The sequence below is a fragment of the Canis lupus genome, chromosome 17 (genome assembly GCF_011100685.1).
Source record: "Canis lupus familiaris isolate Mischka breed German Shepherd chromosome 17, alternate assembly UU_Cfam_GSD_1.0, whole genome shotgun sequence".
NCBI classification, from domain to species: Eukaryota; Metazoa; Chordata; class Mammalia; order Carnivora; family Canidae; genus Canis; species Canis lupus.
The window spans coordinates 40,268,090-40,282,250 of record NC_049238.1 but is presented as its reverse complement, the minus strand read 5'-3'; the positions used below and the strand labels follow the sequence as shown (position 1 = coordinate 40,282,250).

At 39.0% G+C, this 14,161-nt stretch overlaps 1 protein-coding gene across 1 annotated transcript in view; it reads left to right on the top strand.

Annotated features, from left to right (window-relative positions):
• Positions 1-14,161, top strand: part of KCMF1 (potassium channel modulatory factor 1) — an 81,547-nt gene that overhangs the window by 63,827 nt on the left and 3,559 nt on the right. Inside the window, exons 4-6 of the mRNA XM_038561597.1 lie at positions 5,875-5,976; positions 8,678-8,852; positions 11,498-11,780. Of these exons, the coding sequence (XP_038417525.1) occupies positions 5,875-5,976; positions 8,678-8,852; positions 11,498-11,780 (560 nt within the window). The remainder of the gene's footprint in view (positions 1-5,874; positions 5,977-8,677; positions 8,853-11,497; positions 11,781-14,161) is intronic.

Genomic DNA, 14,161 nt, shown 5'->3' with positions numbered 1-14,161 from the left:
TGCCTCTCTCTGTCTCTAATGAATGAATAAATAAATAACATCTTAAAAAAAAAAAAAAAAAGAGGAAAGTTAGGGCCGCAGAACTTTATGTGAGAAGAAATGTGGGTGCATGAGAGAAATTGACTTGTTAGTTGTAAAACAGGAAAAGGGTGAAGGGAACACAACATGTACTTTACCCCACTTCGCCCTCAGAAAGATAATGTGAGAAGAAAGTGTTCTAGATCATTCCTGGGTCAGTTATGAAGGATGGCATGACAAGGGAGATATTTACTGGCATTTCTCAAGATAAACGTTCATGACTTCTGAATATGTCTCCAAGTATTAACCAAGAACATTACATTTAATATGTAAAGTGTGAAGTGTTGCTTTCTAAAGTCCCTAAATTCTTGGAGTAGGGCACAACAGCTGTCACCGTAACTTTAGAACACGGCCTCAACCCACACAAGACTTTATGGCCTTCTAAAGACCAAACTAACTTATCTCACACAGCTGGAGAATAACGCAGGAAAGAGTCAGAGGGTTTTATGACTTTACATAGGCCTTGAAAAATGGGCATGATTTCAAAAAGTGGATAGAATTGGAAAGAATGGCATTATTCAGAGGGAAGAGACAACATGAACTAAGATGTGTTAAGAAATGTAGAGGTAGAAAGTATGGTAAGACATTGAAGGTTATGGGAAATAGTGGGAAATAAAATGGAATCAGCTGAGTAAGGCCAGATACTAGAGAACTGTTAAAGTCAGACATTTGTTCACTTGGTTTGGTGGACAGTAAAGAGAAGGTTTGGCATTTGTACAGCGGAATAGTATTACTTTCTCCATCATCATGCCATATAGGCTATTATTTGGGAATGGAAGGATAGAGGATATGAGCGATTCTGTAGTTCTTTTGAGACAGGATGAACCTATTCAGAATGATTGTGTGGATGAAAATGAATCTAAAAAAGGGCCCAGGGATCCCTGGGTGGCGCAGCGGTTTGGCGCCTGCCTTTGGCCCAGGGCGCGATCCTGGAGACCCGGGATCGAATCCCACGTCGGGCTCCCGGTGCATGGAGCCTGCTTCTCCCTCTGCCTGTGTCTCTGCCTCTCTCTCTCTCTCTCTGTTTGACTATCATAAATAAGTTAAAAAATTTAAAAAAATAAAAATAAAAAAAAATAAAAAAGGGCCCAAAAAAGAAATTACAAAGAAGCTGTGCTGCCATAATAAGATCACATTTGCCAGAGAAATAATGCATCAAACATTTGGTGTTAATCAGAAAGGAACAATAGAAGATGCTATAGGGAAATCACAGCTTTTGAACAAATACTCAAAAGAAAATGTTTCTCATAGATCTAAAATTTGTCAGATAAAAGAAATAAATGAGTTTATCAAGTTTGTGATCCAGAAACCTAGTCAAGAAATACTAATTGCCAAGGCAGTTATTTATCTTAAAGTGATTGCAGGTAACAAGAAGCATAGTGTCCCAGAATTAGAGTTCAAGGGCAGTTTCAAGTGGTCTGGGAGAATGATGCTTCAAAGTGGGTCAGCCTCACGGTAAAAAACCAGCGTAGCTCCTCGGTGCTGAATGATGCTGGTGCAAGACCCATCTCTGTAGTACTGCAGTCTAGCTTCAGGTAAAACCACTTTATATGTGGGTCAGATAGGCAATTTTTAAAAATGCATTTTTCTGTAGCAGTGAACAGAATGGGCAAGAAACTTGAATAGGGGGGCACCTAGGTGCACAGTGGTTGAGTGTCTGCCTTCAGCTCAGAGTGTGATCTCTGAATCCTTGGATTGAGTCCCACATTGGGCTCCTTGGAGGGAGCCTACTTCTCCTAATGCCTATGTCTCTGCCTTTATGTCTCTCATGAATGAATAATAAAATCTTTAAAGAGAGAGAGAGAGAGAGAGAGAGAGAAACTTGGATAGGTTGTGAAACTTATATATATATAAAAAAACTCATCACATTATGAGAACCTAAGTCTTCAGTTGTTGTTTTTGAAGTGCTACACAGTAGCCAGAGCATGCCCTCAGCCTGATTGTATGAATTCAAAAAAGAGGCTGCAGGAATGTGGACTTGCCTTAGACTAGTATAGAGTTCTTGTTTAAAAACAAAAATCAAGGGGATCCTGGATGGCTCAGCGGTTTGGCACCTGCCTTCGGCCCAGAGCGTGATCCTAGAGTCCTGGGATCGAGTCCCACATCAGGCTTCCTGGATGGAGCCTGCTTCTCCTCTAAGTCTCTGCCTGTGTGTGTGTGTGTGTGTGTGTGTGTGTGTGTGTGTGTGTGTGTCATGAATAAATAAATAAAATCTAAATGAATTAATGAACAAAAATCAAGCGTGCTGATTTTAGATTTTTTTTTTATGGATATAACCTGTCACAGGGGGGAAAAATGTATAAATGTAGTACTGACCTGGCTAATGTGAAATAATGATTTCAGAAGGTGTGGTCTAGATATTGGTAACCACCTGTGTTAAAATCCACACTGACTGGGGTCCCTGGGTGGGTCAGTCAGTTAAGCATCCAACTCTTGGTTTCAGCTCAGGTCCTGATCTCAGGGTTGTGAGATCAAGCCCGACATCAGGCTCTACTCTACTCTCTTCGTGGAATCTGCTTAAGTTTCTCTCTCCCCCTGCCCCTCCCCATGCTCGCACACACTCACTCATACACTCTCTCTTTTTCAAATAAATAAATAAATAAATCTTTTAAAAAAAGAAAGAAAGAAAGAAAGAATCCGGGATCCCTGGGTGGCGCAGCGGTTTGGCGCCTGCCTTTGGCCCAGGGCGCGATCCTGGAGACCTGGGATCGAATCCCACATCGGGCTCCCGGTGCATGGAGCCTGCTTCTCCCTCTGCCTGTGTCTCTGCCTCTCTCTCTTTCTCTCTGTGTGACTATCATAAATAAATAAAAATTAAAAAAAAAAATAAAAAAAAAAAAAAAGAAAGAATCCACGCTGACTGGTTGCTTTCTGGCAGTCAGGCACTGGGACCACATGGAAAATTAGAAACTCTGTTATGTTTTTGGCATGGGATTTAATCTCAGTACATTGATAAAGGCTTCCAAAGGAGTTCAGATAAAAAGTGGGACTGATGATGAGCTTCAGTAGTGATATGAAGCAGAAGAGGAAGACTCGAACAACAGCAAAGACAAGACTACAAATAAATAGCAAGGACATCTGTGATTTAAAATTTGAGCAAGGGGATAGTAAGTATAAGAACATTTCATGTTTCATTCCACAGGGTAAATAAATACTATTTTTCAATACCATTGTATATTCAAGCTGTATTTGCCAAATTTATCTAATTATAAGATAATTGGGACCCTTGTCAAAAACAAAAATTTTCATATCTCCTAGAATCAGTTTCCAGGCATGGGCCTAGGGTACTGTATTTTTGACAAATGGTCCAGATGAATTATATACTCAGCCAATTTCAGGAAGCACTGACTTATGCCAATTCAATGTGCCTGAATGTTGGCAAGTTGTCATAATGTTAAGCTAATGTGTTACATAGAATTTTCTTCAAGTGATAGATGTTACAATATCATGTGGCAATAGAATTATGATAAATATTAATGTTGACAAACTCATAATTTTAGGGTTAATAGCTTATCCTCTGTGTTAAATTTTCCTGTTCTGTAACAGGTATTAGGTGTCATCATGTGGAAGTAAAGACCCAGTGAAAAATAGAATTCCACATCCCCACCTCAAAGGTCCTGTCTTCCTTCCAGGAATGCAAATTCTCAAGGAGACTTTGCTCATCTAAGAACATTCACATGTGTCCTCAAAGTACTGAAACTTCTACAGCTATCTTTTTGCAGTTCAAGTGTACATACATTTTATCTGAAGGTCAGCCTAAAGGAAATGTCTTAGAAGAAAGGCACCTTTTCCTCTTAATGGTTATTTTTTCTTTGGATAAAAATCTTGTACTTGCAATCTGTGGTATTGTAATAAAATAGTCCAGTACCTGTTAAGTGTTGCCAAATGGAGATTCTCAAAAATATCTAAGCTGGCTTATTTGTTTGATTTTTTTAATAACTGGTGGTTGTTTCTACTTCTCCAAACCTATTGGTCTTTTTGTTGTAAGCAAGTCTGGTCACAGTTCCCAAATAAGAAACAAATCACACTGTCCTGCATTTCTCAAAAACTGTTGACAATCTAACTAGGCAAGACAGAAACACACAGAAAATAAAATAAGTGTACCAGACACCGCCTTGCAGTGTTACAGCATGGGAGTGATACAGTAAAACCTAAATTCCCAGTAAAGAGAGTGTATAATCAGTAAACTTAAAAAAAAAAAAAAATCAGTACACTTATGAACAAAATACAATTGTTTTTCTCTCTGACAAAGGCAAGAATGTGACAAACTTTCTGGCATCATATAAGAAAGGCACACACATAACTATCTGCTTCTTTCTTCATTTCCCTCGCAGGCACATTCCTATGTGACCCCCCCCCCCTACTTCTTTTGCACACTGTCATGCTTATATGTTATTTCTTATAAGCATCTTGAAGTTTTCTTGAGGCTCTCTCTCAGACTCCTGAGGCAGATATAATCAGGACAGGTGACTAAGCATCAGAGGAACTGGGATCAAATCAGAGTCAAACTCTCAGGGGACTCCTACTTTCTAGTCACGAGAGGATGGGGATTTGTGTTGGCTTAGGCTCTGAGAATCCATTTGTTTTCCTCTGTATCCCAGTATGGGCCTTCCAAGTCTCCTCTTGCCCCTGCCTCCCCATCTCCAGTGCCATTCTCCTCTGCCATGACCAAGCAGCAAGGTCAACAGAGTACCTGAACTTTTATTGCAAGTGAAAGAATTGAGGCACACAACACATGTATTGGCAAGATGAATCACATACCTATCCTCAGCTCTTTCATCCCTGGGCAGACATAAGCTTAAAACTCTGTACATTTCCAGGGGCTCCCCTTGGTTGTACTCCTTTGCATCAGACCTTTCTTCTGGGCTCTGTTCTTTAAAGTTCTTCATACTTCAAGGCTTGACTACCACTCTTAGATTTGGATTTCTAGAAAAAAAATAGCCTTTCCTCTGAAAGTTCTTCATTCTTCATTTCTTCCCTTCTTGTCCTATTTCACCACTTCTCAAGAAACTGCTGTTTCAAAAACAGTATTCCCAACCTAGGAAGCCTTCCCTGAGCTCTGCCTGTGTACATACCATTTTATTCCTGCTTTGTCCTATCTCTTGCCCTAAAGGCTTACGGGAAGTTGGTCTTCTACTCCTTGGCTTTTTGTTCCACCTCCCATTCCTCTGGAAAATAAAGTTCTAAAAATAGTCTCCCATCCACCATTTTCCCTTGGAAACCCTATTTGTGAATTTATAGAGCACATTTGCATATTATCAGTAATCATTGTCTTAATATTTGGTTCTGTATAGTTGTGTTTTAATAAAGCTTTGCTGTCATATTTGAAGATTGGCCCTCAAATCTAGCTTACTTGGGGAAGCTCATGTCTCCACCTTTGCCATTCAAGACTGAACTTAGATGGAAATGTGCACTAAATAGTACATCTTAAATTTTATTTATATATATACACACACACACGCACACACATATATATATATATTATAATAATTTTTTTTTTGGTCTTTTGCTAGACCGTGCAAATGCATTGGCCAGGCTGTTGGAAGGCTTTGCCAGAGTTCGAGTTTGAGCTGTTTGTTTAGAACTGTTGTGTCTGACCCTGAGAGGTTGTCTGTTTTAGGTGTAAGTATCGGTGTGGATGTGCTGTAGTTCATATTCAGGCCTCCATTACTTTTTACGAGTTCAGGATCTCTACTGTGTTTTTGCCTGGTTGAAACTCAGTTATAAAATATTCATCCAGAAAGATGTCTGATCAATATTCATCTGTTAAATCTGCTTTCTTTACTTTCATTTCAGATTTGTCCAATATGTGCAGCATTACCTGGAGGCGATCCTAATCATGTCACGGATGACTTTGCAGCTCATCTTACACTTGAACACAGAGCCCCTAGAGATTTAATATCCTTTTAAGAGGCAAGAAGGGATAGAGTTGTTTGTAATGTTTGTTACTTTGATTATTTTTAAGGACAACATACTCAAAGAAAACTAACCTCCAAATTATTTTAGTTTATTAGACCTTTCCTAAAAATGATTCAGTGTTGAGATACAATTTATTTCTCTTTTTATATGCTATGACTGTCACATGAACAACGCTCATTAAGTGAAAGTTGCCTTGCTCATCATCTTCACTCCATTACAGTCATTTTTTTTTTAAAAGACTGACTAGGTTAAAAGTTTTCAGCCGGGTGTTTTCATTACAAAAGAGGAAGATGCTAATATAAATTAAAATCTAAGTAAATATAAAGAGAATTTATTTGCATTCTCTCCCTGTGCCCTCTTGCCTTGCCCTGTTACAGGTGGGTTATGAGTGGGGATGCATGTTGGGGCTGCTTTCCCTTTTGGAGTCCTCTTCTCCGGAGAGTCATTCCCCGCCCAGTCTGAGTCGGACAGCATAAGGTCAGATCCAGCTCCAAAGTCCTTCCCTACTTTCCTTTCTGCTTCCCCTTTGCAAGTCTATCTCTCAGCAGTTGCTGGTGACGTTCCATATAATCTTCAAGAGGTTAGCGGCCCACCAGAGTAATTAATTTTATACACCCTGTGCTTCTTGTTTCAAGTTACGAATTATTTTTCTAAGACTATCCCCTATCAACAGGGGTCTGTTTTCATGTAAAGATGTCAGTGTTCATTATAGTTCAAAGCAATTCAGGAGCTATTCACAACTTTTCTCTTTGCCAGATTTCATTCTGATTCCTTTGATTGCCTCCTGGCAATCATAATTCAACCTTAGTCCTACTGAGGAAGAAACTGGTTCGATGATTTTCTTGACCCACAGCTCCTCTCCCTTGCTTATATGGTTCCTCATTTTCTAACTGGAAATATGGTCCCTCGGAGTTAGGGGAAAATGAGAAAACTAATGGAAAGATAAAGACATAGAACTAACCTAAGAAATTAGAATGTCAGTCAGACCTGAGCCAAGAGCCAGTCAAAGGGCTAGTATTCACTGAACAGAGGAAACCACTTTTCCTCTCTCCTAAGTGCTGAGGACACTGAAAGCATAATGAAGAGAGTGTGTGTGTGTGTGTGTGTGTGTGTTTTAGGAGAATAAGAAAACCCAGATGGTCAAACAAATACTTAAGTCTTTGAGTTGCTTCATACTTTATATAAAAGAATCTTACAACAATATCCAGAGGGTTATGCTTGATCCCTGTTTCCCTTGATCTTCATGGAGAAGCTAGGCAAATAACTTAAAGCCAAACTGTTATCCTGAACTTTTTCAGCAAATTCAAGGAATTCTAGTGAAATTGTTATCCATATTCCATGTCATCTATATCCATTTTTGTGAAATTATAAGAATCTCTGGTTATCAAGAGAAAATGAAATTATGCAAAATTAAGAATAAGAGAAGGCATATGTTACATTTTAGATTCCTAACAAGTATTACCATGAGGTTCTAGAAAACAAAATGTTTACACTGCACTCAACACTGGAAATATACTGATTTTTCAGGTGCTTCAGGTGCTACTGTATGGTGACTTTGTCATGAGGGAGTGGTTTCTCTCGAAGCCTCATAAGCATCAGAACTTTTTTCTTTTAAACTGTTTTGATGGAACTCTTCCTAAAGTGCACTTTTGATACCCAGATGCTTTTTGAAAACAAAGTACAATGATCATAACATCACTTTCTGTAGAACCCAAACCATGATCCTGAGTACCGTGATGAGATGTGCACATTCTGGTGGCACCTGAGGGCTTCATGGAGCTACTCAGCCTGTCCCTGAATGACTCCAAACTCATCAGCTATGAACTGGGAAGCCAGCAAAAAGTTATTGTGTACTTTATAGATGTTCTGTGTGCTGCTTTGAAAGAGAAGTCTCTTTTACAATGATAGCTGGCATTTCCCACATGCTGGCCATCGTGGAAATGCAAGATTGTCTTCATGAGTTTGGGTAGCTGTCTGCTATTCGGGATGTTCTTTAGTTTGAGTTAGCTGTAGGAGATGGGGGAGGCTGCTGCATATGTGACTTGTTGAGAAATGTGGCATTACTCTCTGTGTGTCCACCTATACAAGAAATTCAACTCCAGTCTGCTGTCTTCTAGCAGCATTGAAGAAGAACTTGATAGATTAATAACCAAAAGGAATCTTTTACTCCTGAATTTAAATTATTTGTACTGTTCCTTTCTCTTTACAGATGATAATTGAGATTTGATTAGTACAGCTTTCCTCAGATATTAAAAATGATGCTTATTAATTCTGGTTACTTCAATATGAACATATATGATATTCTTTACCGAGGTCAGAGTAAGGAGATGCCTCACGTGGGTATCTGACCTGACAGCACCTTTCACCGCATCTGGTTATTGTAGCTGGAGCCTAAGAAGAAATTTCTTCCTCCCTGGAAAACCTTTTTCCCCTTTAAAAACATGCACGCGCGCGCGCGCGCACACACACACACACACACACACATTGCTTTATATTTGAGTGTCTTTTTTTAGAGTTAATAGCCCTCATAGATATGGTTGTAACATTTGCATTCTAAATGAATGTGCTGTTTTTAAATGTTTATGGTTTAGGAAATCTGCATGTCTATCTAGCAAGGGCTCAAGTGATTTTTTTTTCTTTCTGTGAAATACTTGGGTTCTTTTCTTAACTTTGGAGTTATGATGAATCGAGTGGTGTTCGACATGTACGTAGAATGTTTCACCCTGGCCGGGGATTAGGAGGTCCTCGTGCTCGTAGATCAAACATGCACTTTACTAGCAGTTCTACTGGTGGACTTTCTTCTTCTCAGAGTTCATATTCTCCAAGCAATAGGGAAGCCATGGACCCTATAGCTGGTAAGTTAGTTTCATGTTCGTAAAGGAAATGGCCAGGGAGGGGGGCCTCCCTTTAAAAGTTTTTGGTGGATTTTGTGTTTTTAGTCTCTCATCATGCTTCTGTATTCATAGAATTTCCCCACATTTTATAAGTCTAAAATCTGGTAAAGGTAGATAATATATAGTAGTTCATTCTAGCATTTCTTTAAGTGCTTAGAGCAGAAGATAATAAGAAGTGGCTCTGGGTTCTCTATTCGTGGCCTCCATTGAAACTCCAGAAAATGATAAAAGACTTCAGAGTTGAAAGACCTCCAGAATTCCATGGTTCAACCTCCACAAGCACATGGATGCTAAGACTAATGGACAAGCTAAAGAATTATGTTTTTCTCATGGAAGGAAGTAGAGTAGGAATTTCTCTGTTCTTGCCTTGATTTGAGAACTGTATGCTTAGGGAACATACTGAAAAGTAAATATTTTAATAGCTTAGGAAAATCTTATTTTAAAAAGCAACAACATTAAAAAAAAAAGAAGAAAACATTTGAACATGTAGTTCATAGCCAAGTCCATGAGTCTAATACATGGCCAACTGAGGAAGCCAGTAGTAGAGTCAAAATATAAGGTCAGAGATCACAAGAGCCTGAGGCTATAAGACACACCAAGCACAGCCAGGTGGTGAGACCCTGGAAAGCCTGCATAAGTTCTGAAATGTGTGCACGTGGTACAATATGCATCTGCAAGTTGTGATGCATCTTGCAGAACATGCTGAAACCCTGGTAAGTGTACATCTGCGATACCAACTAGGAACAGTTTTACTCATAAAATGTTCTTAGAAATGTACAGACATACAGATATAAAATCTTAATTCTAAATGTGCTTTGGGCATTTGAATGTGCAGTAAGCCCTATAAACTGAATTTTGGATATTTAAAAAAATATTTCTTCATCCAAAGGGAATATTTACATGCTGTCTTTGGTAGCAAGCTCTAAAAGTTAATTTCCAGAAGCAGAATTCAAAAGTGAGAGATTCTCTCCATGCAGTTTTTTTCTGTCAGTGAAAATTTGTTTATTTTAGTGATGGACTATATGAAAGAATGGTATAAGAACCCCTGGGATAGGGGTACCTGGGTGGCTCAGTGGTTGAGCGTCTGCCTTTGACTCAGATCATGATTCCGGGGTCCCCGCAGGGAGCCTCCTCCCTGTGCCTCTGTCTCTGCTTCTCTCTGTCTCTCATGAATAAATAAATAAAATCTTTAAAAAAGAAAGAAAAAAAAGAACCCCTGGTATAAAGCAATAGTGAGCAAGAAAACATAAATGTACCCTGTTAATGAGTTTTAATGATGAAGAGCATTTGCCAGCCAGGAAATGTCTATGAGGTAGCCATCATCAATTCCATGGAAGTGAGGTAGGGAGGGACTCCCCCCCACACACACACAGACGGGAGAAAGCAATTCCTGCAATTTACCTGGATGGGAACTTGGGGACATAGGATATTGCTCTTGATGAGTACAACCTCACTGAAATAAGAGCGTCTGGATTGTAACAGGCCACTAACTAAGCTGTCCAGTCAGGAGCCATTCAGCCTTACTGAGCATCGCCAGTGGTACTCTGGTACTGTCAAATGGCAATACCAGAAAGTACCAGAGAGAGAAGGCAAAGGTGAATGGTACAAAGAGTCACAGAGAGAAATGACCCAGGCGGGCAGCCCCAGTGGCGCAGCGGTTTGGCGCCGCCTGCAGCCCAGGGTGTGATCCTGGAGACCCGGGATCGAGTCCCACATCGGGCTTCCTGCATGGAGCCTGCTTCTCCCTCTGCCTGTGTCTTTGCCTCTCTCTCGCTCTCTCTGAATGAATAAATAAATAAATTTAAAAAAAAAATAAATTCTTAAAAAAAAAAAAAGAAAAGGAAAGAAATGACTCAGGCCTCTTAAATATAATTTTGATCATCATTCAATTGTTAAGTAATACTAAAGGCCTACTGTGTGTTGGGCACCATTCTAAGAGCTGGGAATATCATAAACAGTAGACATGATCCCCGCTTTCACAGAGTTTGTATTGAGAGAATTTATGTTAGGATCAGACCATCAGATAATCCACTTAAATTTTTTTAAATACTAAGAGAAAGTATGGCTAAATTAGTCCATTAAGCAACAGTCTGTTATATTTTACTTCAAAAATAATTGTATGTGGAGTCATGTATTTGCATTCCCCATACACAATAGCTTCTGCCTCCAGGAGGCATTCTAAAAGATTCTGAGGGCTGCTTGGCTGGCTCAGTCAGTAGAGCATGCAACTAGTTCAAGCCCCATGTTGAGTATAGATTACTTAAAAATAGAATCTTTAAAAAATAAAATAAAACAAAAGGTATTGAGCTTCTTGGGGCACCTGGCTGACTCATTTAATAGGGCATACAACTCTTGATCTCAAGGTTGAGTCCAAAAAATAAAAAAAATAAAGGTTGTGAGTCCAAGCCCAATGTTGAGCAGAGAGATTACCTTAAAAATGGACAAATAAAAATAAAAGGTATTATGCTCCAAGCTGAAACTTTATGTTGCCATGGATACCTGTCTGTTGACAATCATTTCTAATATTCCTCTAAAAGAGTGATCTTCAGCATTTTGTTTTCCACAGTATTTAAGGAGATGTTAATTACCTTCGTTTCCATTGGCAGAGCTTTTATCTCAGTTATCAGGAGTGAGACGTTCTGCAGGAGGACAGCTTAATTCTTCTGGCCCTTCCGCTTCTCAGTTACAACAACTGCAGATGCAACTGCAGCTGGAACGGCAGCATGCCCAGGCAGCACGACAACAACTGGAGACCGCACGCAACGCAACCCGGCGTACTAACACAAGCAGTGTCACCACTACAATCACACAATCCACAGCAACAACCAACACAGCTAACACAGAAAGCAGTCAGCAAACTATCCAGAATTCCCAATTTCTTTTAACAAGGTAGTTTATTTATCAATACAACTTTGTTTGAGGAGTGTTTTATTAGCACTATGCAGTCTGCAATGATCTTTTCTCTTTTGTTGTGCCTTGTATTTGTTCTTGAAGATTCGAGGTTTGATCAAACCATTAAAACTCCTAAATCTAATCAAAATTACATATTCAGTATTTCCCCAAGAATATGAAAAGTAATGATTATTTTAGAGAAAGTAGGAGTGCTGGTGGTCTTGTTCAACAGTAAATTATTATCTAATGTGAATTTTTTCCCTTATATTGCCCATAAAACCAAAACCTTAAAGGATTGAAAACTGGGACACCATATCATTACATTTCGGGGACACATGAAGTACATTTACTGTCATAATTAACATTGCCCTTTTTTTTTTTTTTTTTTTTTTGCCAATTGCAGTTAGCTATGAAATACTAAAAGATACAAGAGAGGATTTCATAACACAGTGGTTTTCTCCTGAGAATTTCCAAAGGTTTTAAAGCCTTACATTTGCCACAAACAAAAGTAACAGTTTTTAAAGAGTTCACCATGGTGTAAAAAACAGTATACACAACTGGGTGGAATAGAGTTACCAGCTTCTGAAAACTACCATTAGCCACTAAATATATTCCTCTCCCAAGCCTATCAGAGTCTTATGTGACTTTTAAGAATATAAAGGATTTTCGAAAAAGCAGTAATGAGTAGACTTAGGCTTAACCTGGACTGATCTGGGCTTAAGTAAAAAACTGTGAAGTGAAGAAGATGAGTGTAATGTATTGGTTATCTTCAAACTGATATTTGAAGACAATGTTGTTTCTCTGTGTATTTCTTTTATATCATACTTTTAAAAATATTAGTACAGTAGTACATATGCATAGTTGTAAATAACATGTGAATGCAGAATAAAAAATGTTTGTAGACGTCTGTCTAGAGCCTCGGGTTTGCCACTTACTAGTTTGGACTTTTGGCAAGTCACTTCACTTCTCTTAACCTCAGTTCTGTCATTGCTGGCCCCTTAGCTTTGCCGCATGGAAAAGAGAATTGTTTTAAGGATGAAATGGAATTTTGGTATGTGTATGGTCTGGCTCAGTATCTGGCATATAATATAGGCCCAATTAATGATTCCCATGATTATCATTTGTTATGGATCTAAGGAGGAAGTTTGAAGTGGAGGAATCTACCACAAATAGAACTAACAGTGTATATATCCACAAAGAGTCCACTCACCTGTGGATGGAATGAATGTCTTTGGAAAAGACATCTTCCCACCCTTGACCCATTCTATTTTTTAGCTCCAAACTCAGTGGGCTTGATTTGGGGTTTTTCTCTGTGTCATTATTCTATCAGACACCCAGCTCCCAGGGCATGGTATGGGTAGCCATTCGTTGAGCTGCCTTCCTTGGATTTTGGTTATAGCTTTTTGAAGAGCCCTTTCGGTCATCTGATACAGCACATAACACAGTACCTTGCAATTTGCAAGACCACTTTTCCCATCTCTCATTGTATCATCTGATGCTGGCTCATATGATTTACCTTAGGCAATATTTCCAAAAAATATTCCCTGGAACTTTATATATTCTAAGGAACATGTATAGTTACTTATGTTCAGTTTTTTTTCCTGATGAATAATTTTGGGGAAGATTAGCAAAAGCAGTTTATTTACTGTTGGGCATCTCAGAACTGTAAATAGATCAGCATGCATTATGAATCTTCAAGGCAGGAGAGCTTCAAGGCTGCAGTGTTTCCATAGAAAAAGCCTGGATTTTGGTCACAAAGCCATTGCATGATATATGTAGGACCTAAGTCTTATCTTTGGCTTCTTTGACCAGGGACAGTTCCTGTTCACATTGCCCTGGAATTCATGAGGAGAAACAATTTCTTTGGGATCCAAAATTGTTGACCTTTGAAAAAGTGTTTGTTTCAGTGCTTATGTCAGATTTCAGTCTTTTGGTGATGGAGTCAACTAGTTTTGCTAACTCAGTTTGAAAATCTTCATAAGCTTTGCAGTTATTTCTAGATCCCAAACAAAGTTTGGCCCATTCGGAGATATAGCCCTAGTACCAGATTTTATTGCTTTTCGGAAGTGAAATATTTTCTCTGTTATTTCCTTAAAGTAAAAACAGTAATGTCATGGGGCATCCCAATTCACATGGGGCGCCTGGCTGGCTCAGTTGTAGAGCATGTGACTCTTGATCTTGGGGTCATGAGTTCAAGACCCACATTGGTTGTAGAGCATACATTAAAAAGGGAGGGGAACTCCTGGCTGGCTCATTTGATGGAGCATGAGATTCTTAATCTCGAGGTTGTGAATTGGAGCCCCACATTGCATGTAGAGATAACTTAAAAATAATATCTTAAAAAACCAAACAGACAATTAGTACTGTTGCAATGACTT